The following is a 23,666-nucleotide window of genomic DNA, read 5'->3' as shown; positions in this document are numbered from 1 at the left end:
ATTTTACTGACAATCAAGTAAAGGTATTCCCTAATCATTATATCTTGAGAAGAATTTTTACCTGTTAATATTTTTGGTCATAATGAAAATATTTAAATTACATCTTCAGTGAGATCTACATTTACATTATATTCCTAAGGTACTAAAGTATTAGAAGAAGCAATAATAACTTGCTTAAATACAAGGCATGAAAAAAACTTGTTTTTTAAGTATTGTTCCAAAAACTTATTTAAAATAGTTAGAATAAAAAAGCTTTTTGAGGACAGCTATGTACTGATGAACAACCTCATCATTACATTTTAATTAGAAAAATGTGTACTTTATTTTATATACTCGAACGATATTCTATTCAAACTAAGACAGAACGTAAAATAACTTTTACCCAAATTATTAAAAAATTCCTAATTATTATAATATGATGCTTAAGATGAATAAAAGGCAAAATATTTAAAAATCATTTTTTAAAAAATGACAGTTTTTATTTTGTAGACCAGAAAAACAAATTGCCACAATATTTTATGTCTCAAAAATGCATTGTGTGGACATCAAGCAAAACGAGAAAGTTTTAATTTTCATTATAAAATTGGGTTATAGTCTTTTATTCCATAAAATTCAATATTAATTACTGCTTTCCTTGAATATCAAGTATGCAAAGTTAAAAATTGTAATTGTTTTTTCGTTAGAAAACATAAGAAATTATTATTGTCCAAGTTTTAATCATTATTTAAAAACAACTTCTTCTACCAGTTGATTATATGTAATGTGAAGAATGAAGCTCTTTTCAATAATCGTTTATTCAATAAAACTCGTGAAATAATAGGATATTATGTCTAACAGTTGAATTCTCAGGCCTGAAGTGGTATCTAGTCTAGATCTGAATTTTTTTTTTATGTATATATCAGTTAAAATGATTAAAATAAGCTGAATTATGGTTTTCGAAGAACTCTAATAAACGTTGAGAACAATTATTAAAGAATCATAGTTCACTATTTTTAAATTTGGTCATTTTATTTTGAACTTAAAAGGTTGACAAGAAATACTGCTGCAATTTCTTTTTATAAATTTTGTCATTTTTTACTGACAGTTTAATTAAATAATTTCATAAAAATAACCAAATTTTTAACGAAACTATGTTTAATTGTTTTGGCATGCATATAGTTACAAATTTCAAGAATCCATCCTGATTTAAAAAGATTAAATTCTCGGAAACCCGGTGGCCCTTCCACGAACCCCATTTGGTTACCGTTGCTCTAGACACCCTATCTTTTCCTGTAAATCTTAAAAAGCCTTCCATGGAGATTGTTAGCCTCCACAACTGAAACCTTAAGTTTAGATTTTATGCAAATGAATTAATACAGCTTCAAGAATATTTCTTTAAAGCATGAACAATATTAAAAAAATTGAACATTTATGATTAAACAGCTCAGAAATTTAGTTTGTGGTTTTAATATCATGTGCATGAAACTGTGTCGAGTTTTAGAGATAAATGAACTCAATGAACTTACCTGTAATAGATCGAAATACACCAAAAATGGCTATAGGCACCGAAGCTGTAGCTCTGTCTATACCATATTCTTTTATAAGAATTACGAAGAATAATCCCGCTAAACGCATAGGCAATGATATTATCAATGTTATGCTTCCACAAGCTATCACAGCTATCCAACTTCTCAATCTGTTATAACCAACTGTTTTCATTTTTCGTAATTTTTATCAAATCCTATCATAGGAAAAATTTTATAGCTTTCACAGTAATAAAAAAATAATTCCTATCATATAAGCTAAATTTCAATTATAATCCTAATTATCTTTAAATACGAAAGTTTCAAAACTGACGTATTTAAACAGTTGTGGGGAATCAATGTGGAGTGTAATCTCCTCTGATGACAATGTCGATCTTATAACAATGTCTGATGCAATTTACGAAATTCTTATTAGTTCTTGAGACAATAAGTCTCATTCCAAAAACCTCCATTAATCTATATCTGCCGCCCCGTAGATTTCTGAGAGGGGTGGAAAATTGTTACTACTCTGCCAAGAACATCAGAGACATGATCTATGGTATTCAAATATGGAGATCTGACTTACCATTCCAAGTTCTGAATATCTTCAGCTTTAAAGTATCCTTGCCCAGCCCAGACCTGTGCGTACGCGTGTTGTTATGCGTGTTGTTTTGCGCACGTGTTATTACTGGGCTCCGATAGTACCTCTGATCAATTTTATAAAGAGTTCTGAGATATCAGCCCTTAAGAGAACTAAAGAAGTTTTTCTGACACAACTCAAGATCGCAAGAGAGCCTGTTTATGCTGGTATAGAACACTTATGCAGAAGGCCTTTGTTCTATTCACTTATTAAACCCGATTTGGTCTAATCATTGATTTTCTACATGTTTACGTATGAAGAGAACTAGCGACCCTGTTCCGTCTCTCCATCATCATGGAAATGGACCACTGTGGAGGTTGAGGTGTTAGGTTTCTAGATAAGCGTGATAGTGGACGATCACATAGACCTGCGCATCTTTAAAAAGGTACCTTTACCTGCCTGAAGTAAAAGGATGAGATTTTAGATGTTAATGTGAAATTGTTAAGATTCACTCTCCCTCGTATGGTCGGTCTCCATATTTTTAAGAATGAGAGCGCGTCCACACAGGAAGTTCGAGGAAGATCTTGAAGCTGAAGATATTTAAATGATGTACCGCGAGACAAATCTTTTAAACCTGATCTCCACAGAGCATGTCTGGAATGCGCTTTGTAGAATAGACAGTTCTCCACTCCCTTCCATAAATCACAAAGGCACAGAAAAAAAACTGCCTTACAGTACAAGTTGAATGTATCACCCTAAAGCCTTAAATTTATTGTAAAAAACTTTTGTCTACCTCAAAAAAAAAACAGATTAAGACTTCATTGTGAGATCAGCATTGCCGTAAGGAAGGGACAAATTCAATAAAAAAAATCTTGTAAGTGTTATTTTTTTTAATTTATTTGCCATTTTGATGTGACACACATTAATTTAAAATCTTGATTTCGTGTAAAATAATTTTATCAAAATCCTAATTTACGTCACGAGGAGGGATTAAATTTCTTAAAAAATAGTTTACTTGCAAATTAATTGAGGGCAGTTTCTAAAAAAAAAAATTAAAAAAAAAAAAAAATTCCAGTCTCTGAATTTAAATAAATTATTTCTAAATTTTCTTAAAATTCTTTTTTGCTTTAATCACCATTGATAATAATTCCTCAATAAATCTCCTCCTCGAAATACTCCTTGTACTACTAAAAATGAAGTTAATAATACTCCTCTCTACGGTAAGGAGTTTTTTTCAACTTCATTTTTTTAACCTTTTTTCCCCTTTAAACTAACTATTGCTCACGGTTTTTCCCACACTTTAAGAACTTAGATTTTAATTTTAACTATTTTCCAGCAATGCCTGCGATATAGTCAAAGTAATAATTTAAAATCTGTCAGGCCACCATTAAGTCACACGAAGCACCATAAGTCGGGACTTTTCAGCATAGTAAGCAGCAGAAGTATTAAAATTATTTCCATTTCAATTTACGTCGTAAGATAAGATAGAAAATTCATCTCAATGCTTCATCACGTGCTGCACTACTTCCTCACGCACCGCTCGAGCCATAAAATTTGAGTATAGAATAATATATATTTATATATAAGGTATATTGCAATATATAGATGAAAGCTTCATCAGCAACGATTGGCGTAACAGTATGCGGCAACAGTACTGTTTATGTTTAAAATTTCCACAGCCATTTTAGAAGGGATAAAGAAAAAAAACTAAAACTAAATAATTACCTCGGAATTAAGCTATTATTTCTATAGGAACACAAAATTATTCTAAATAAATACTTAACGTATAATTTTAACACTAATGATTTAAAACTACCTAACCAAATGATTATAAGCACTTAACGTATAACTAAATATTTAACACTACTTAAATTATTTCTCGCGACAACCTAGCAAAATGATTTATTATAGCTGACTATAGTGTTGCCAATTTATATCTAGAAATACCTGCTTGGTGCCAAGTAAGAGATAAATATATAGATAATATGGGTGGTCATTATGGAATACTTCATATATTGCAAGCGTAAGTTTACAATTTAATTCCCTAGGAACGATAATTTTAAAGTGATGATTTAATATGTGATTAATATGCGTTATTTTTAAGGTCTCTCTGTTTTATTTTACTTTATTCATTTTTAGTTTTAGCTACACAATAACAGGTTTATTTTTCCTAAAAAAATATGAAAAATTGTAACAAATGCGCGGTATTTTTAAAAAGAGAATTTTTTCAATTCGAGTGAAAATAACAGGATACATTTCATAAGAGTAAATTTTTAGAATTTCCTTTAAAAATTTAAATTCATTTAATACATTTTGATATTGTGTACATCAAATGTTTTAACATAATTTTAATTCATATTTTAATTTTAAAAAAAATATCTGTATTTTTGAAACTCAGTGCTAAAATTTATTCTAACGTCTTAGATCATAGTTTCCCAACATTTTTTGGTTCACAGACCACTTTTCAAAACAAAATTTTTTCAATACTCCCCATGGTAAAAAAAACCATTTATTTTATTGCTTAACTTGTTTGAAAAGATGCATTTTTTCCATCATGCCGTTAATTTTTTTTAAATTCCTGTTGACCAACACATTTATATTAAGAATTGTTTTAGCAACTTTTATGAAGGCTACTTGTTCTTAAATCTATTTCCATCGTTGAAAATCCAATAATCACCATGCAATTAAAATAATCAATTAAATATTTTAATTAATAATTTACATACAAGTTTGAGTAAAACGGAAGAGTGGTTCATGACGGTAATCAACCTAAAATGTATCATCAGTATTCTGTTCCCAGTACATTCAGTACTGAGTCAAATATATTTTCGATCTAATTTAGTCAGTCATATTTTATAAGCTGACTCTACAACATATGAGAAAAATAAATATTTTGAGATTTTAAGAAATAAATTTAATATTTTTTTTCACTAAAAAGGAAAGTCGTGTTTAATTATGTTAAAGACTGTGTCAGTTTGGATCGATGTTTGCAGCGAAGACAAATTAACACACTTATGATTTTATAATACCATGTGATGTAAGTATCTTAGTAAGAATACTACAGAATTTATTTGTAGAAATCTAATTTAAACAATTTCAAAGCTTGTATTTTTAATCGTACAATGCTTTTTTATGGAAAGAAGGACTAATTAAAGCTTTAAGTTTAAAAACTTTTCATGATTTACAGAAAAATTGGTTTTCGATGCAATATATTACGAATTTAGTGTTATTTATATTACACTACTTATATTTGTATAGCAGTTCCAATTAGAAATGGAGATAGGTCCAAAACACAATTTTTTTCAGCTGAATCAAATTAAAAGTTGAGTTATTACCAGTTAACTTAAGCAAAGTTTTCATTAAACTTTTCATTTATCGAAGTTCATAATCCCAAATAGATGATTCAGGGATTTTGGTTCGTTAAGAGATAGGTATTAGAGTTTAATATCAAAGTTATTAAACAGTAAGCTCTGCCCGATGTGTATTTTTCCCTTTTTAGGAAACAGAATTTATGACACCACATGCTCAGAAAACTTTTAAGCTATCATATCATTTGCTGTTATTCAAATCATTAGCAAATTTAAGTCTCAAATTTATATTATATCTTATAATTTGTTCGAGTACAAGTTACTTTTCAAATGCATTTTGTAAAATTCTTTTACTGAAATATAAAAAAAGTGTGATTGAAGTACTTTGAAAAAATATTGAAATGAAAGTTTAGTTCACCTTCATATTTTCAATGTGAATATTATAACTATACTTTAACGAAAAGAGAGGAGTTGGAGATACGTCTTTTTATTGGAGAAAATATATAATCAATCAGGACAGTAGAAGAGACTAAAAACGCAGAAGAAATACATCACATGTACTGTTATTCTTACTCAATGTTATTGCAAGATTCTATTGCCGGGTTAGTTCTTTTTTCACTATGATAATGATACCCTTCAAATGCTTTTTAATTTCAGGTGTTAAGTATTTTTACGATTTATTTTAAATATGATTAATTTTTCGAAAATAAATGCTTTTTAGTAACTTTCGTGATTGAGTAGGTTCGTCATTTTTGCAATAATTTATTATTAAAAAAAATTCCTTTTATGGCTTTCCGAAATATAAAAATAATTATGTCACCCAATATATGCGTAGTTGCAACATGTAAAAACTGGTTCAAAAAACCAAAAGAAAAAGGGTTAATGGTAATCATTATTTTCTAAAAGAGCAATATTTATTAAAAGTTTGGGTACAAAAATGTAAAACGAAGGAAAAAAAGAGAAGGCGTATTTAATATCATGGATATGCTTTTAACATTTTGATAAAGAAGATTCTTTTGTGAAATGAATCTTTAATCCTCTTCCCTTCAAAAAAACATTTGAAACCAAATGTTATTCCAATCACAATATTGCTTTTTTAAATAATGTATATTTATCAAATCGAACTAAGCGCTATAGAAAAAAAATTACTTGAAGAAATTAGAAACTTCTAAAAAAAACAGCAAGTTACAATGATCTGAACAGTAAAAGTATTCATTAAGCGTTAAAAGAACACGCAGCTCAGCACTTTTATTTTTTTTTTTAATTCAAATTTCATATAAATAAATAATACGCCAGAGTAATTGAATTCATTGTGAAGAATCTAATTTTTTTCTAGAGTCATTTTATTAATAAAACTTTTGAAATATTAGGTTTTATGTCAAATTGTTGAATTAACAGACCTGAAGTGATATCTAGTCTAGTTCTGAGTTCTAGTCTAGTTTATACATTAGTTGAAAGTAATTAAATTAGTTGAATTATGATTTTCGAAAGAAAAAAAAACTCTAGTAAGCGTTGAGAATAGTTATTAGAGATACATAATTCGCTATTCTTGAATTTGGTTATTTTATTTTGAACTTAAAAGGCTGACAAGAAATACTAATGCTATTTTTTTTAATCATTTTTTTCTGGCATTTTACTCAAATAATTTCATGAAAATAACCAAATTTTTAACGAAATTATATGGTTTATTGTTTTGACATAAATTCAATTACAGTTTTCAAGAATCATTGCTGATTGAAAAAATTTAAAATCTCGGAAACCCGGTGACCCTGCCACGGAGCACTATTTGGTTACCATTGCTCTAGACCAGGTAGGGGCAAACTTTTTTGATCGAGGGCAAAAAATCGGGAAACAAATGTTTGGTAGACCAAGTAAAAACTTCAAATTTAAAAGGAAAAAAAACGATATACAAGTTTCAATTTAAATATTTAATGAGATGAATGGAACTGCGATTTCATTTTTAAAAGTTCCTTATATTGAGGTTCGAAGTGAGATGTGCTTATTTTAAGGAACGAGGCTAAATGCTTGTCTGTTAGTCTACATCTGAAATGATTTTTCCTAAGGTTGATAGATGAAAACACTGGTTCACATGTATAAGATAAAGGAAACATAGCACTGATTTTCTGGGCATGAAATATTAAATTTTGGAAACGAGCTTTTGGTGATGATCTGTAAAACTCAAACTTTGGCATATTTAGAAACAATTGCTTCAGATGATTGTTAGATTGTCCGCTCGTTGGAGCTTAAAATGAGCAGTCTGCCACACGTGAAGTACAATTCCCCTATATTAGATTCCATAAGTCTGCTCCTCAAGAAAGATAAACGCTAGTTGGAGCCAATCTACGGCTATTCTATAAGAAATTTCTGCTTTCAACAATTTATCAATTGAAGTTGTATGCGCTAACTATTTCCTTTAATTTATGTTTTGTAGAAAAAAATAGAGAAAGTAAAAAGGTCATCAGTACTTTGTTAAAAAAGAAAGAAGAGAAATAGCTTTAAAAAATGTCGACAAGAAAATTGATGCATATTGTTTATATTTGATACGGATAGGCAAGTCAAAATTCTATCCGCGGGCCGGATAAAACCTTCCGGAGGGCCACAGTTGGCCCGCTGGCCGTAGTTTGCCCATCGCTGCTCTAGACTGTCCTATTTCTACCCTTTAAGTCTTCAAAGCTTTCCATGGGGATTGTTAGCGTTATCAACGGAAACCTATAGTTTAGATCTTAAGCAAAAGAATTCATATCATTTGAAGAGTATTTCTTTAAAGCTTGAATAATCTGAAAATTTTTTAAAATTTATGATTAAACAAATTGGAAATTTAGTTTGTTTCTATATCATGTGTATGAAATTATGTAGAGTTATAGGGGTAATGCTCAATGAACTTACCTGTAAGAGTTCGCAATATACCAAAAATGACTATAGGTACCGATGCTGTAGCTCTGTCTACATCAAATTCTTTTATAAGAATTACGAAGAGTAATCCCGCTAAACGCAGAGGAGCTGATGTAAACATTCTTATGCTTCCACAAGCTATCACAACTATCCAACTTCTCAAACTGTTATAACCAACTGTTTTCATTTTTCGTAATTTATATCAAATCCTATCATAGGAAAAATTGTATAGCTTTCACAGTGATAAAAAAAAAATCCCTATCATATAAACTAAATTTCAATTATAATCTGAAGTATCTTTAAATACGATAGTTTAATAACTGTCGAATTGTCAAGTTCGAATACAAAGTTTACCTTCCAAAAAAAAAAATTATCGACACGCTTTTTAAAAATATCGTTCTGAGTAATCTTAGAAACACTTTCCTTCTACGACTGCACCAACTTGTACATGGCTATAAAATATTATGAAAACGACCTATTCATCTTCATGCATAATAAGAATAACGTTTTCCTCTCGGCGTGAGCCATAGTGTTTATTTTAACTCAATGTGCTGATATATTTCTTTAAATTTTCTTATCATTGGAAATTCCTTTTTTTTTTACATAATTTTTTTGTCAGATTTATGAATGTTTATATATATATATATATCCTGGATTCCGGGTAAACCGTAAGTTCGAAATATACGACATTCAAATGAGCATTTAAGTCTAAACAAACTGCGAAGCCCAATTTTCAATTTTTTTTAAATGCATTTTTTTGTACAAAGACATTTAAGAACTAGAATTTCATCTGTGCTTTAGCGGATGCTGTTATTTTAATGTAAACTATAAAAGATTTTGTGTTGTCAAATATTTTAAAGATGCCATCAATAATATTTGTTAGCCTTTTTATCACAAATCAAAAAAGATGTTAATTGCGCGTGTGTCCTGTAATACTTAAATGATTTTTTTTATTTATTATGATAGGCTATCTGAATGATCAACGTGATCGTTGTATCATAGGTGAACTAGGTAACCACTTTAATGTTTCTGATAAGGTCTGGTTTCTTAGGACAAGCGCCTTATCTCAACGTCAGCGGGACGTCAACGTCCCGCTGACGCCAACAAAATACTGGTTTGTTAGCTCAAGGCCTGGTTTCTTAGAACTAGCGCCTTATCTGGGCGTCAGCGGAAAGTTGACGTAGAGCTGACGCCAAAAAAATACTTTTTTGTCAGCTCAGCGTGAGCTGTCGGTCCTACGCAGACATTATCTCTCATTGCGCATGCGTTAATAACGTAAACAAATATTTATTTTGAATTTGTATTGATTTTGTTATTGTCGACCAGTGTTTTAGAGAAGAAATAATGACTTTGTCCAAGAAAAAACACATTATAGCTGAATTAAATGAAGAGTGCTATGTTTAATGTCAAAATCAAAATCTTGGCTGATTTCAATGTGCTGTTGGATGTTGTCCGCCATTGCTTCTGTGGTTAACGTCACGTTATAATCCAACTGCAGTTGAGTTGGACGGCAATTGTAGTTCAAGATGAGCGTTCGATGACGCATACTATCAAACTCACAAATGGACCAATCAGAGGTTAGCGCTGATTTCCAGCTGACGGCGTCCTGTCCTAAGAAACCAAGCCTTTAGGTTGACTGAAATAACGTGTTTATTTTGTTTTTAGTTATGCTGTTAAAACGTGTTACTATAAATCTAAATAATTTAATATCAACGGTAATTGAAATAAAAATAACAAGTTTGTACAGAAAATCATAATTAAAGGAGACAAAAATAATAAAATAATCTCTCTCTCTCTCTCCACTTCAGAATCGTTTTGTGATATCGTCCTGAAATTCCAAAAAATTGGTATAGTTCCATTTGGGATAGACGTTTGAAAAACGATTGTTTTTGTTGTTTTAACATTTGGAGATTGTATGTGAAGTATTGGAATTGTATGTTGTTTAAACTTCCATCACCTGTTCTTTGTATATTATCATTAATTATACGCGATATTAAGTCATTTTTTATTTCCATTGAGCGAAAGATTTCCTAAATACAAGTCTGATTTTAACTAGGCGATAGATACATGAGTCAATCGTTCCTTATTCAAGGCATACAAGACAGTATTCACGTCTGTTGACATCTTGGAGAAGAAAAGTGCAGCAAGAGGAATCTGTTTTGGCGACGTCTGTTACCGAGAAGTTTGGCAAGTAGAAATCAAATTGCAATTATCAAATTTTCATCAGTGAAATGTTTTTTTTTTGTCAAAATTAGGTTAGGATTATCTGGGCTCTCAATGATGAATACTTTTTTGCTTCGTTAACAGATAAAATTTCATCAAAAGCATTTACATGTATCGATAGAATGACGATGCTTGAAGATGAAGACAGTGAAAGGTTCTTTCTAAAAAAGACGGCTGCGCCATGTATGGTAAGGTTGATAGACAAGGAATTTAGTTTAAATGAATTATAATTAAGAGGCGAGAAGATATTTTTAAAAAAATATTTTAATAAACAATAATAAACAGTGACTCATATTTTAAAGCGATGCGTTCTATTTCTGTATCTAATCTGTTGCCATCCTCTTTTTATATAAATGTCAAACTTTTCTGCATTGTGATAAAATTAAACTTATGCGAACCTTACATTAAGAGAGGCAAAACCATTAAGCAACAGCTTACTATGTATTACTTTATTAGGTTCTACACCTCTTAAAAGAATATTTGCCGGGTTTAATTTAGATGTCACATGACCCCACTGCAGAATAGTTGCATGTTTACTGTAGCTGTCCTGTTTCGAACAAAAGTTTTTAAATATGATGCCTATTTTTCAATTCCATGACAGTACTATCATCGAGTGACTCCACAAATAAACTTCAACTCCTCAGATAAACTTCAACTTTAAGGCAATAATAACTCTTTTTATAAGTTTAGACACTAGGACGGGAGCACAGAATTCAAGTCTAGGAATTGTCAGATTTTTAGAAGGGCAACTTTTGATTTACTTGTGATTAAACTCACAAAGTTTCTGAATTCGAATTTTTCTGTTTAGCAGTAAACTGCTGCTCCATTACATTTTTATGAAGCATCCGCGGCAAAGCCATGTATTTCTATAATTTCTGAATTTTCACTTTGGACGCGTCTAGGAATTTTGATGTCATTTATACTTTATAATAGAATTAAGGACTGATAGCACTTTCAGTATTTTTTTCCGGCAAAAAATCAGTCTAATTAATTTTATATTCGCCACAGTTTCTGCATGAAGATTTTCGACTTGAACATCACACGATTCACAAGACCTAAAGGGTCGAAAAGTTTAGCAGTTGTAGATAGAACATCACGCTTTGTATCAGAACTGCTCAAAGACACATTGACTCCAAGTAGAAATAGTCTTCCTTAAGGTCTGGTTTCTTAGGACAAGCGCCTTATCTGGGCGTCAGCGGAAAGTTGACGTAGATCTGACGCCAAAAAAATACTTTTTTGTTAGCTCAGCGTGAGCAGTCGGTCCAACGCAGACATTATCTCTCATTGTGCATGCGTTAATAACGTAAACAAATATTTATTTTGAATTTGCATTGATTTTGTTATTGTCGACCAGTGTTTTAGAGAACAAATAATGACTTTGTCCAAGAAAAAAGACATTATAGCTGAGCTAAATGAAGAGTGCTATGTTTAATGAAGAAGCTATGTTTAATGTCAAAATCAAAAACTTGTCTGATTTCAATGTGCACCAGGATGTTGTCCGCCATTGCTTCTGTGGTTAACGTCACGCTGTAATTCAACTGCAGTTGAGTTGGACGGTAATTGTAGTTCAAGATGAGCGTTCGATGACGTATACTATCAAACTCACAAATGGACCAATCAGAGGTTAGCGCTGATTTCCAGCTGACGGCGTCCTGTCCTAAGAAACCAGGCCTTTAGGTTTTTACGATACTCCTAACGTTTTTGTCTTTAAGCTGCAAAATTGTAGTGTCGATCGAAATTTGGTGAAAAATTTGAGCAAATTTTGTGCATCTTCATGCCATCAGTATTTATCGAGCAGAATTTAAAATATTCTGGATTGTAGGATTTGTTTTTTCATTCCAAATTAAGAGTTTCAAAACGAAACTGTTACTAAGACAGGAGTTATAAAATATAGAAGATCTCATCAAAAATATGAAATTTAATAATCACAACTAAAGATTAAAATTTTGCTTCAGGTGTGGAGTACTTTAAAATCAAATAAAAATTATATTTTATGCATCTTGTTCAGGGTACCAAACCGAAACTTTTTAGGAGTTAAAATTCGAAATATATATATACAATAAGAATCGAGACAACCTATTATACTCACATCCGCATGCAATTTCCCTGCAATCTATCGTAATTCAAAATTGTTTGAAATTTCAAAAGCCCTTGATATAAGCTTTCATATCTTTTTTTCTCTATACTCTATTTGAATGCAAAATTGGTTCTGGCAATAGCGTGTAAAAACTGTTAATGGTTTTGCAACTTTTTGAATAACAGCAATTTTAAAAATATTAATTTAAAAAAAAATAATTTGATTACAATTACTTAAAAAAATAAAATTGAGGTTCGTGCTATGAGAAACATGTAGGAAATATGTTAAAAATTTGTATCAATAATTTAAATAATTTGTAAAAGTTCTATCAATAATTTTTTAAAAAAAAGATACAAGCTGATAATTATTTTCGCAGATAATGGAATCTACACATTTTCCGTTGTTCCATGTCGCAATATTTTCAAAACCTTTAGTCATGGGCTTTAAAATGACGTTAACAAATTGAAAGTGTAAAATCTTGACTCACGACACACTTTTACGTAAGAACGCTCACGCAAGATCGATTTAAGTAAAAGATACTTACACTTATATAGAGTTAGAATTCAATACGCTGCTCTCATGGAAATTAAAATGCTACAGTATGTATGCAACATCAGATTGCTCTAGATTCTTTAAGTTACTGCTAAAAATAGCATAGCTAAATAGATTCAAAATCCTCTAACGTTTGCAAACAAATCCTTGTACCGATTAAAAATATTCATTAAAAACATTCGTTAGACCAATATTTAAGTATTTTTCCGAGACCTGAACTCTGGCAAAAGCTAAAAGTGGCATAATATTCATTTCTAAAGAAAAAAAAAAATCGCGCCATTCTTTGTAAAGTAGAAATCAACATCGTTTGGAGAAGAAGGTATAACTCTGAGCTATATAAGATTTGCAGAGAGCCATATATTGAAAAATATATAAAAATTTACCGAAAGAATTGGGGAATACATTTTTTATAAAATGAATGATGATGCAACGTTTTTTTTTAAGAAAAATATTATTCACAAATCATTAATTGGGTAAAAATAGGAAATCACAGATTAAGTTGAACGGAGTTAGTAAAGACGCGCATTCGCTGTGCAATAAAAAAACTGGCGCTCAGATATAAAACATGAATAAAAAATTAGAAAAAAAACTTTGTCGTCATAAGAACTTTCAACTTAAAAACTGAAATTAGCAACCGAAAATATTATCCCCATCGCAAAATTGAACAGAAATAAAAACTAACGGTTTGTTTACAAAATTTCCGAACTGCGTGTTCATATCTTAACGATTATGATCACTCTCAATGCAATACTATTGAGGGGGGCGGATGTTAATCGACCATACCAACCGTCATCTATCAAAAGTTACCTCGTGATAGAATCAAGTTAGCATGCTTTATATACTACTGAATGATGTTTAACTTTTGTAGTGGTAGTTACGCCACAGTACTCCCCCACCAGAATTTTATCTGGGATATAATTCGATGAACAGATCTCACTAGTTGATGTACTTGTGAATGACCGGGAGAGAGTCACCGGATTTTTTGAGTGCTGAATGTGAGAGGTGTATTAACTTCACAGACGTGGTCGCTCCTGTGTTGCCTTTAGCAGTCGAGTGTATGCTTGCCGACGTTGTGTGTGTGTTTGAGACGAGACTGAGAAGCAACAGCGCAGGAGAGTGAATGAAGCATTCACAAATAGCAAGTCAACCGTTCAATGTGGACTATCCATCGAAGTAGGCGTAACCGTTAAGAGATTGCGAAGTGGGCGTTACTTGCGTGAGCAAATCACGTTCGAAAGTCACCAATGCAGGTTTAGACCTGATCACGAAGTCCAATCCTGTCTTTTATGCAGCAGAAATGAAATAGTAGTTAATCCAATATATTACCTTTTAATGTATTTAAAATAAAATAATTTAAGGTTACATGTAATAAAAACAGGCGGATGTTAATCGACCATACCTACCGTCATCTATCAAAAGGTACCTCGTGATAGAATCAAGTTAGCATGCTTTATATACTACTGAATGATGTTTAACTTTTGTAGTGGTAGTTACGCCACACTATATATTGGTAACGGCAGATAGAAGTTTGAGCCACTTTGTATCTTACCATACAAAACGTTATTTGTCGTTCTTTGTTTTTGGTCATATACAACATTACTTACTTTTTAGGGGTTTTTTTTACAAGAATACAAAATTTGTACGAAACACATGAATATCTATTAAAGCTCTTAATATACCATGAGCAGAAAAATACAAGTATGCCTTTCAAAAGCAACGAATTTTTCTCCATCAAATAATTGAAAAAATATGCAATAGCCTAAGGGAAGTTCATTCTTTCCGAAACGTGTTTACTCTGCACATGGTAACTTGAAAAATTTTAATATTCTCAGATTTTTAATATTTATTTTATCTTTCAATTGTATTTTTCAAATTAATTTGTCCTACTTGAAATTAGTGCAAGAAAATGCTCTTGTCAAATTTGTACTTACGAGTTTCATTTCATAAAGTGGTTTTAAAAAACTTTTAATCTCCACATAAGGGAAAGCTAGTTTTTTTCTAAAGCATGTAGTTTATTTTTCTTTATATGGAGTCTTAAGATGATTACTTTTTTTATTCAAACTTACCTAATAATGTTCTGAACATTCCATAAATGACTATAGCCACAGAGGCCTTCTCTCTGTCTGTGTCATAACCATTTAAAAGTGTCACGAAAAATAATCCAGCTGCACGCATTGGTGATAAAAGAAATAAAGCTATGAACGAACAAGCTATCACAGTTATCCAACTTTTCAAACTGTTGTAACCAAATGTTTCCATTTTTCGTAATACAGATTATATCTTATGAATCATACTGCTTGCTTTCATAATAAAAAATAATTTTAATCATAGTAACTAAGTTTCGATTATAATTTAAAAAAGGTTTGAATACAGTATCTTCAAAAATAAATGCAAAGCTTCAAAAACAATCTATACTTTTTCAAACTGCCGTTGTAAGTAATTTTAAAAACAATATCTCTTTTATACGATAGCATCAGCGTGTGCCATAAAATATGAAAGCTATAAAATTTTCTGATTAAGATTTATAGATAATATTCTTTTCCGATTTATTGATTATCATGTCTAGCAAATAGAGTTCCTTTCCCGGAGACACTTTGAGTGTTTATTTAAATTTATTATGCTAATATTTTTCTTTAATTTCCTTTTCATTGCCAAGTCTTTGATATAACATTTCATTGGAAGCTTTGTGAATGTCGAGAATAATCCATAATAATAAATTGTCTGTCTGTGTGTCTCTTTCTTAAAACTCCAGACCCTTTTGTGCTATTATTTTGAAACTTAAACAATCCCTGCAGCATTGTAAAAACTGTAGTGTAATATCTTTTTGAAAGATATTACACCACAAGTTGTGTAAAAAAAAACACTTTATTTCGGGTTAACACCAAATCGAGCATTCATATACGATTTAAAGGGTGTAATTTAAATCTGAGCACTTAAAATTTAATAATCTTTCATCAAACTTTTACCTCGTACGAGAATTATTTTTACTTCCTTAAACACCATGCTTGTCGTTCTTTAAACATCAAGAAACGCCAAATAGAATATCGCGAGTATTGTTAAAAGTACTAGATTTTATTTATTCGGTATTTAAGTATATGCAAGTTGTAAGCTAGATTTTGATTTATATGTGATTTGAGTGTATGTAAGCTGCAAGTTAGAGTTTGTATCATCGGTTTCTATGGTGATATTATAGAACACATTTTTGTGTTAAAATAAAGTGTAATGTTTTTTGTTTTTCACGTAAAAATAGAGACAGAGTCTCTTAACAAGTATCTCGTGTGTATTCTGGAATAAGCTGGTGGGAGTTTGTAGTCATTTGTAACTCTGATATTCATTAAAAAAAATTGCCTTTAAATTTCTATGTATGTTTTTAGTCGTGTAATAAGGATAATTATATTTTAATTTTTAAATCTCTAAGAACTGTTTTGACTGATGTTATAACGCTTAATTTCTATCAGCTTCAGCTCTGTTATGCATAGTTAGAATTCGTCTTAAGAATCTCTCTGTGCTACGTGGACCTTTGATTTACAAACTAATTTTATTTTAATAATTAGTGTATGTCATTTAACCGTAATTTAAAAATTTAATGCTATTAAATAACAAAAAATGGCGTCGGCTCCTTTCTTTACACCAAGTAGTATTAAAAGAGCATTGGTGTAGTGAAACGCTAGATCCAAAAACTGTGTACGGCTTCTCACTGCACCACTTTGGTGTAAAGTCATCAAAAAAACAAAATGAATTTCTATGTATGTTTTTAGTGTGTAATAAGGATAATTATATTTTGATTTTTAAATCTCTAAGAACTGTTTTGACTGATGTTATAACGCTTAATTTCTATCAGCTTCAGCTCTGTTATGCATGGTTCGAATTCGTCTTAAGAATCTCTCTGTGCTACGTGGACCTTTGATTTACTAACTAATTTTATTTTAATAATTAGTGTATCTCATTTAACTGTAATTTAAAATCTTAATGCTATTAAATAACAAGAAATGGCGTCGGCTACTTTCCTTACGCCAAGTAGTATTAATGAACATTGGTGTAGTGAAACGCTAGATCAAAAAAACCGTGTACGGCTTCTCACTACTCCATTCAGGTGTAAAGTCATCAAAAAAAAATAATAACTTTCTATGTACGTTTTTAGTGAGTAATAAGGATAATTATATTTTAATTTTTAAATCTCTAAGAACTGTTTTGACTGATGTTATAACGCTTAATTTCTATCAGCTTCAGCTCTGTTATGCATAGTTAGAATTCGTCTTAAGAATCTCTCTGTGCTACGTGGACCTTTGATTTACAAAGTAATTTTATTTTAATAATTAGTGTATCTCATTTAACTGTAATTTAAAAATTTAGTGCTATTAAATAACAAAAAATGGCGTCGGCTCCTTTCTTTACACCAAGTAGTATTAAAAGAGCATTGGTGCAGTGAAACGCTAGATCCAAAAACTGTGTACGGCTTCTCAATACACCACTTTGCTGTAAAGCAGTTGGCGCTGTTTTTGACGCTGAGATGCACTAAAATTTTTGAACGTGTAGGGGCAGTTTTTTGCCCAATGCCAATTAGTTTTTTCAATCGTCAAATAAAAATAGTTTTTCTGATTGATTTAAAATTAGGCATTATTATTAACCGTCGACGATTCTTTTTTTTTCCTCTTCTAATATTTAAAAGTAGTCTAAAACCAAAACACTTAAAACGATTTCCAGCTGTTTCCTCTTAGTCAGGAAACTAAAATCAAACATCCGGTATTTTGAAATGCGAAACTCAAGAATCGAGACATTCCTAGTATGCATATATGTATAGTGCTAAAAAAAAAAAGGATCACCCTGAATTACTTATGATCATACTTTCGTATTCTAGGACTCAATCTTAATGGCTCGAGGGCGTGACCTCAAATATGCTGATTAATAAGTGCAGGCGATATTTTAGGTTACGAAATCAAGCACAAAAAATGTACTTTCTCTGAATAAACACACCTTTTTTTGTGTGGACGGATTCGGATTTCTGACCCACAAATTAAAGGGGGTAGCCGTAATCTGGGAAATATGGTCCCAATAGTTTTGTCGTGATAGCGAGTTTGGATCCTTTAATGTGAATTTTACTTTTATGCGTATTTCACTATATTTCGAGAATTTTTTAAGCGAATTGTAAACATTTATACACACAATTATAAAATTCTTTTATCCAAATATAATTCCATGCAAAAAATAAAGTTTCGAAAATATTAATTTTTTTAAAATAATTTTGAATTGTAAGGTATACATTTTTTACACCATTTTAATGAATGTAATTTTATATGTCAGAAGAATGAAAAATTGAAGAATAAATTCTTAAGGCAGCACACTGACGTAAGAACGCCTACGCAAGATATACGTACGTAGAATTCTTGCGTAAGAGTGAGATTTCGAATTGCTGCTTACTTAGAAATACAATGCAACAGTAGGTATGCAACACCAGATAGTTGCTGCTAATAATAGCATACTCCAAAATATTTAAAATTGTCTAATGTTTGCAAACGAATCCTTGTACAATTAAAAGGATTCATTAAATTCTCACTGTTATCAATAAATTACAAAATATCAATGAATGAAACATTAACTAGACCAACATTCACGTTAGGCTCCGAGATCAAGACTTTGGCCAAAGCTGAAAAAACCCTATATAATAGCCATTTCGAACGAAAATTCACCGCGTCATTCTTCGTGGGATAGAAATCAACAACGTTTGATGTAACTTCAATCTATATAAGATTTACAGATACACATATCTTCGAAAATACATAAAATTTAGCTGAACAAATTCAGGTGGTTCATTTTTCTGAAAAGCGATGATGATTCAACAAAATATATCTTCCTTATAAATCATGAACTAGCAAAAAAATAAGAAAACGCAAATTGAGATGCACGAAATCAGTGAAGGCACTTATTTGCTATTCAGAAAGGAAACTGGCGCATGAATGCCAAAAATAGAACGCGGTGGATGCAGGGACGTAGATTAGGAAGAGGTTTAGGTGGTTCAAACACCCTCATTGTAAATGGCAATTTTCAATATTTTCTCAAAATCTATTTTAAAATTTTCTTTACTTTTTTAATTTGATGAAAAACAACACTTAAAAAATCATTTTAATGACATCGATATGAACCTTCCTTCTAGTATTATAAAATAAAAAAAATTTAAAATTTGTTCTTCCCTCTCAAGCAACCAATACTCTAGACCAGAAATGGGCAATTTTTTTGGTTGAGGGCAAAATCGAAAAACAAAAGTTTCGTGGGCTAAGTAAAAACTTCTAAAATAAAAAAAACGATATACTTGTTTTAATTTAAATATTTAAAGAGATGAATGAAATTGCGATTTCACTTTTTAAAAGTTCCTTATATTGAGGTTCGAAGTGAGATGTACTTATTTTAAGGAACGAGGCTAAATGCTAGCCTGTTAGTCTACATCTGAAATGATTTTTTCTAAGGTTCATAGTTGAAAACCCTTGTTCACGTATATAAGATGAAGCAAACATAGCACTGATTTTCTGGGCATGAGATATTAAATTTGGGAAACTAGCTTTTGGTAATGATTTGTAGAAGTCAAATTTTGTCATATTTAGAAACAACTGCTTCAGATGATTGTTAGATTTCAACTCAATTAATTCAAGCTGCAAATCCGACAACACTGTCTCATAATTTACATTAAAAGGCATGGTAAAAATATCTAATTCTGTTTGAATGGCACTGAAATCATGAAATCTGCGTTTAAACTCAAAATGGAGTTTTTTCAAGCCATCTTCATAATTTTTAAGATTTTCCTTATTTACTGTGATGTCTTTGAATATAACCTCGAGAAAAGAGACAAGTTGTTCTTAGCTAGCTGCCCATCAAACAGATTAAGCTTCAGTTTAAAAGCTTCGAGATGGGCCCAGATATTATCGATGAATTGATTTTTCCCTTGCATCTTAACAGAATGACAAATGACAAAGAAAATCTGTGAAAAATGCCAAGTCTGAAAGCCATTCTGTATCTTCTAATATTTGACACTTGGCTGAACACTGTTTCTCATGCAAGAACGACATGTCGTTCTTCCATGATATTATGCTTTCAACATTTTACCAATTGAATCTGTCTGTGCTAGTCTAGCTATCTATCTAGCTATTTCCAACAATTTATGTTTTGTGGCACAAAAATAAAAAAAGTAAAAAAGGTCATCAGTACTTTGTTGGAAAAGAAAGAACAAAAATAGCTTTAAACTAAGTAGACAAAAAAATGGATACATTATGTATATTGTTATTACTCGCCGCTAATTGATAAGTTAAAATTCTATCCGCGGGCCGGATAAAACCTTCCGGTGGGCCACAGCTGGCCCGTGGACCGTAGTTTGCCCATCCCTACTCTAGACCATGAACGATACCCAAATATCTCTGGACGATACCCAATTATCCATACGAATCATTTCAACCGATTCCTTTTAATGAAGGGAAAAATGTTCACTGCTTCAAAATACTCTGCTTTATCTGTATTTATCTTGATAGCTATGGGATGGGGCATCATTTTTAAGAGACAGTGTAGGTGGCATATCCATAGGGTGTAGGAGAAGATAACTTGTTTGCTTGAATCTGGTTATAAATGCCTCACATAGAAAATTTCCTAGAGTTTTAGGTGCTCCTTTTTAGGATAGAAATAAGATATGCCCGGTGGATGAAAGGTGCTCCGTGTGGTCCTAACTTACAGGCTGACTCTCAAATCAAACACTTTATTCGCATTCTGTCAGGAAACTTACTATAATGAGCTCAAATTTTGTGCAATTTTTCTGATTGTCTTCACCGCCTTCAGTATATTTTTAAATACATTTTTATTTTTATTTTTTATACTATTTCTTTAGGTATATTGTTGTATTTTTCTTTTGTTCATATTTTATTCAATTTTTATTAACAATTCCTTTCCTACATTTGAAACATGAAACTTAGTCCTGAAGGCGATTTATTTATTTAATTATTTATAAATATTTATAAAAATTATTTTTACAAAAATTATTTTTTTAATCAATTTAAAAATTACCTTCTAAGAGTTATATTCATTTGGAGGTAAGCTTATATTTAATTCAATTATATATGATGTATGTAAAGGCCAAACATGTATTGGTTTTGCAGAAGCAATATATTTCATAAACTAGTTTTCTCTGTGGTTTTTGTAATAGTGACATTGTAATATTTATTCTAAAATAACTATTATGAAAGATAAAAAGGTACTAAATTTTACAAAAGTAGTAACTTTAAACATATAACTGTTAAAGAAAATGAAACAAAGTTTATTTTCGATCAACGAAGTATATAATAATTAAATAAAGAATATATAGTAATTAAATAAAGAATATATAATAATTAAATAAAGTTGCAGGTTGACTAGTTATTTCATAAACTAGTTTTCTCTATGGTTTGTGTAATCGTCACATTGTAATATTTATTATAAAATAACTATTATTAAAAATAAAAGGATACTAAATTTTACAAAATTAGTAACTTTGAACATATAACTGCTTAAGAAAATTATACAAAGTTTATTTTCGATCAACAAAGTAATAAATGTATAAGAATTAAATAAAGTTGCAGGTTGACAACTGAAAATCTGCTCAGATTTACATATTTTAACCTTTAATGTAATACATAATATAAAATGTAAATGTTTGAGTGATTTAAAAATTAAAAATGAAGTTATTGAATACATTAAAATGAAGGGAGTTATTTTAAAATCAGTATTAATATCATTGAGATTGGGTTGAGAAGAAAGATAAAGGGGTGGGTTAAGATAAAGTTTTAAAGCAAGGTGTTTTTAATAATTTAGACTCAGCCCTACATTTTAAGCTTTTAAATTTGCGTATAAACAACGGCAATTGCTTAAAAGTTTTGATTTAATGAAACATATGTAATAATTGGCATAAAAAATTTAATTAGACACAAATGACTATTTTTTTACTTCTAGAAAGGTAATCACTTTAAGAGAAATAGAAAAGTTATTTTTTGAAAATTCCAATATTTCAAATTTCAAAACAATAATTCATAAATATTAACTTTTCTGGAAATTATGTGTTTGGATAAATTAAATCTTTAATTTAAGAAAAGAGTCTCATACAAATCTGAGACTCACAATATATTTTATAATCCCCTTTAAAAATCTTATAAAACTTTCATTACACCTTAATCTATAATTCAAAAATCATCATTTGGCTAAAAGTACAAATTATTACATGAGTTGAAAGCGGTTATGCTGATCGAAACGCAAATATTATTACATACTCAATGCAAAGCGATCAAATGGATTTAAAATCAAAGTCAGATGTTAAAATAGTAGAGAAAGCAAACGGAACAAAAGGAAAAAATGGAAAATGTTACGTACTTATTGGAAACCCGTATCTATGAAAGAAAGAGTCTGAAAGAGGTAAACCGTAAGACGAACAAAAATCTTTAAATTGCGTAACAAAATATTGTAATTAAAAAAAAATTCAAGTTAAAAATAACCTCATAACTCATTTACGATTAGTCATCTATTTTAAAATCAGTGTGTATTACCTCATTGTAAAGCAATCGAATGAGTTATGGAGATGGGAGATAAATATAATGATGGTTTTACTTCATATTCTAATCCTTCCTTATTCTTTTGCGGATATATATAGAAATATCAATGATATTTTCTGTTCCTTAAAAAAATACACGTGTCATCTTGCTTAGAATTTTGTTAGAACATCTTATTTAATTTGAAAATATTTATTACTAGTGGGCTGCGCCCCCTGCTCGCTAACGCTCGCCAACCCCCGAAAATTGCTACACAATCTTTTATGCTCGATTCGCTGGCTACTAACTTAGGTACATTGCAAATGCACAAAATTCTAAGAATTCAAAACAATCATTCAAATCCATATAACAACTTTTTTTTAAAAAAAAAGTAGATCTTTTTAGTAAATACTAAGTTATAAAAATTAATTTGTATCCAAATAAATGACATGTAATTCGTTAAACCTATTAGAAATGTGCTTTAGTATAAAATCTTAAGATAAAATTTATATAACTGATATCTCTTTAAAAAGGTTAAAATTTTGGCTATAATTAAGTCTATTAAAAATTCAAATAAGTGAATTACAATGGAAAAACCTGCATAAACAAAACATTATGTTTTTAAAAAATAATAACCATGAACGATTCACAACTTTGTTAAAAACATAAGTATAAGTCTTAGAACTTTGACATACAAAAGAAAAACTTGCAGAAACTAAGCATTAATTTGCAATAAATACTAAATACGAACAAATACTGAGAAAGTTTAAGGGCTTTGTTAATAACAAAAAATCCAAATACTCTCCCTGGTTATTTCAGTTTCCGTTTTTAAAAGCGCTATATGTTGAGCCACCTCAACTAGATTTGGCCTGTGACATTTTTTAGTTGCAATCATTGGTCGATTTTCAAGCGTTGCCATTCGGGGAGTTGTAATGAGGCTTATTTTTGTCGCCGTGTAAGAGAAATATATATATAGATAATAAAATATATTGTATAAGTAAC

At 30.3% G+C, this 23,666-nt stretch overlaps 1 protein-coding gene across 4 annotated transcripts in view; it reads right to left on the bottom strand.

Annotated features, from left to right (window-relative positions):
- Nucleotides 1–22,562, bottom strand: part of LOC107436509 (monocarboxylate transporter 12) — a 41,710-nt gene extending 19,148 nt beyond the window's left edge. Inside the window, exons 1-2 of one of the 4 annotated variants that reach the window (XM_087151238.1) lie at nucleotides 22,510–22,562; nucleotides 1,506–1,720 (exon numbers count right to left, since the gene is read on the bottom strand). In XM_087151238.1, the coding sequence (XP_087007364.1) occupies nucleotides 1,506–1,698 (193 nt within the window). In that variant the 5' untranslated portion in view covers nucleotides 1,699–1,720; nucleotides 22,510–22,562. Of the gene's footprint in view, nucleotides 1–1,505; nucleotides 1,761–8,276; nucleotides 8,733–15,200; nucleotides 15,643–22,509 lie in introns of those variants that run through there. The other 3 variants (XM_016048256.4, XM_016048257.4, XM_043050335.3) reach the window with 3 other exon arrangements.
- Between the last annotated feature and the right edge of the window lie 1,104 nt (nucleotides 22,563–23,666).

Source organism: Parasteatoda tepidariorum, chromosome 9, assembly GCF_982258835.1.
Source record: "Parasteatoda tepidariorum strain Cologne lab strain chromosome 9, Ptep-v5.0, whole genome shotgun sequence".
NCBI classification, from domain to species: domain Eukaryota; kingdom Metazoa; phylum Arthropoda; class Arachnida; order Araneae; family Theridiidae; genus Parasteatoda; species Parasteatoda tepidariorum.
Note: the sequence above shows the minus strand (reverse complement) of the source record. Positions and strands in the feature narration are given on the sequence as shown.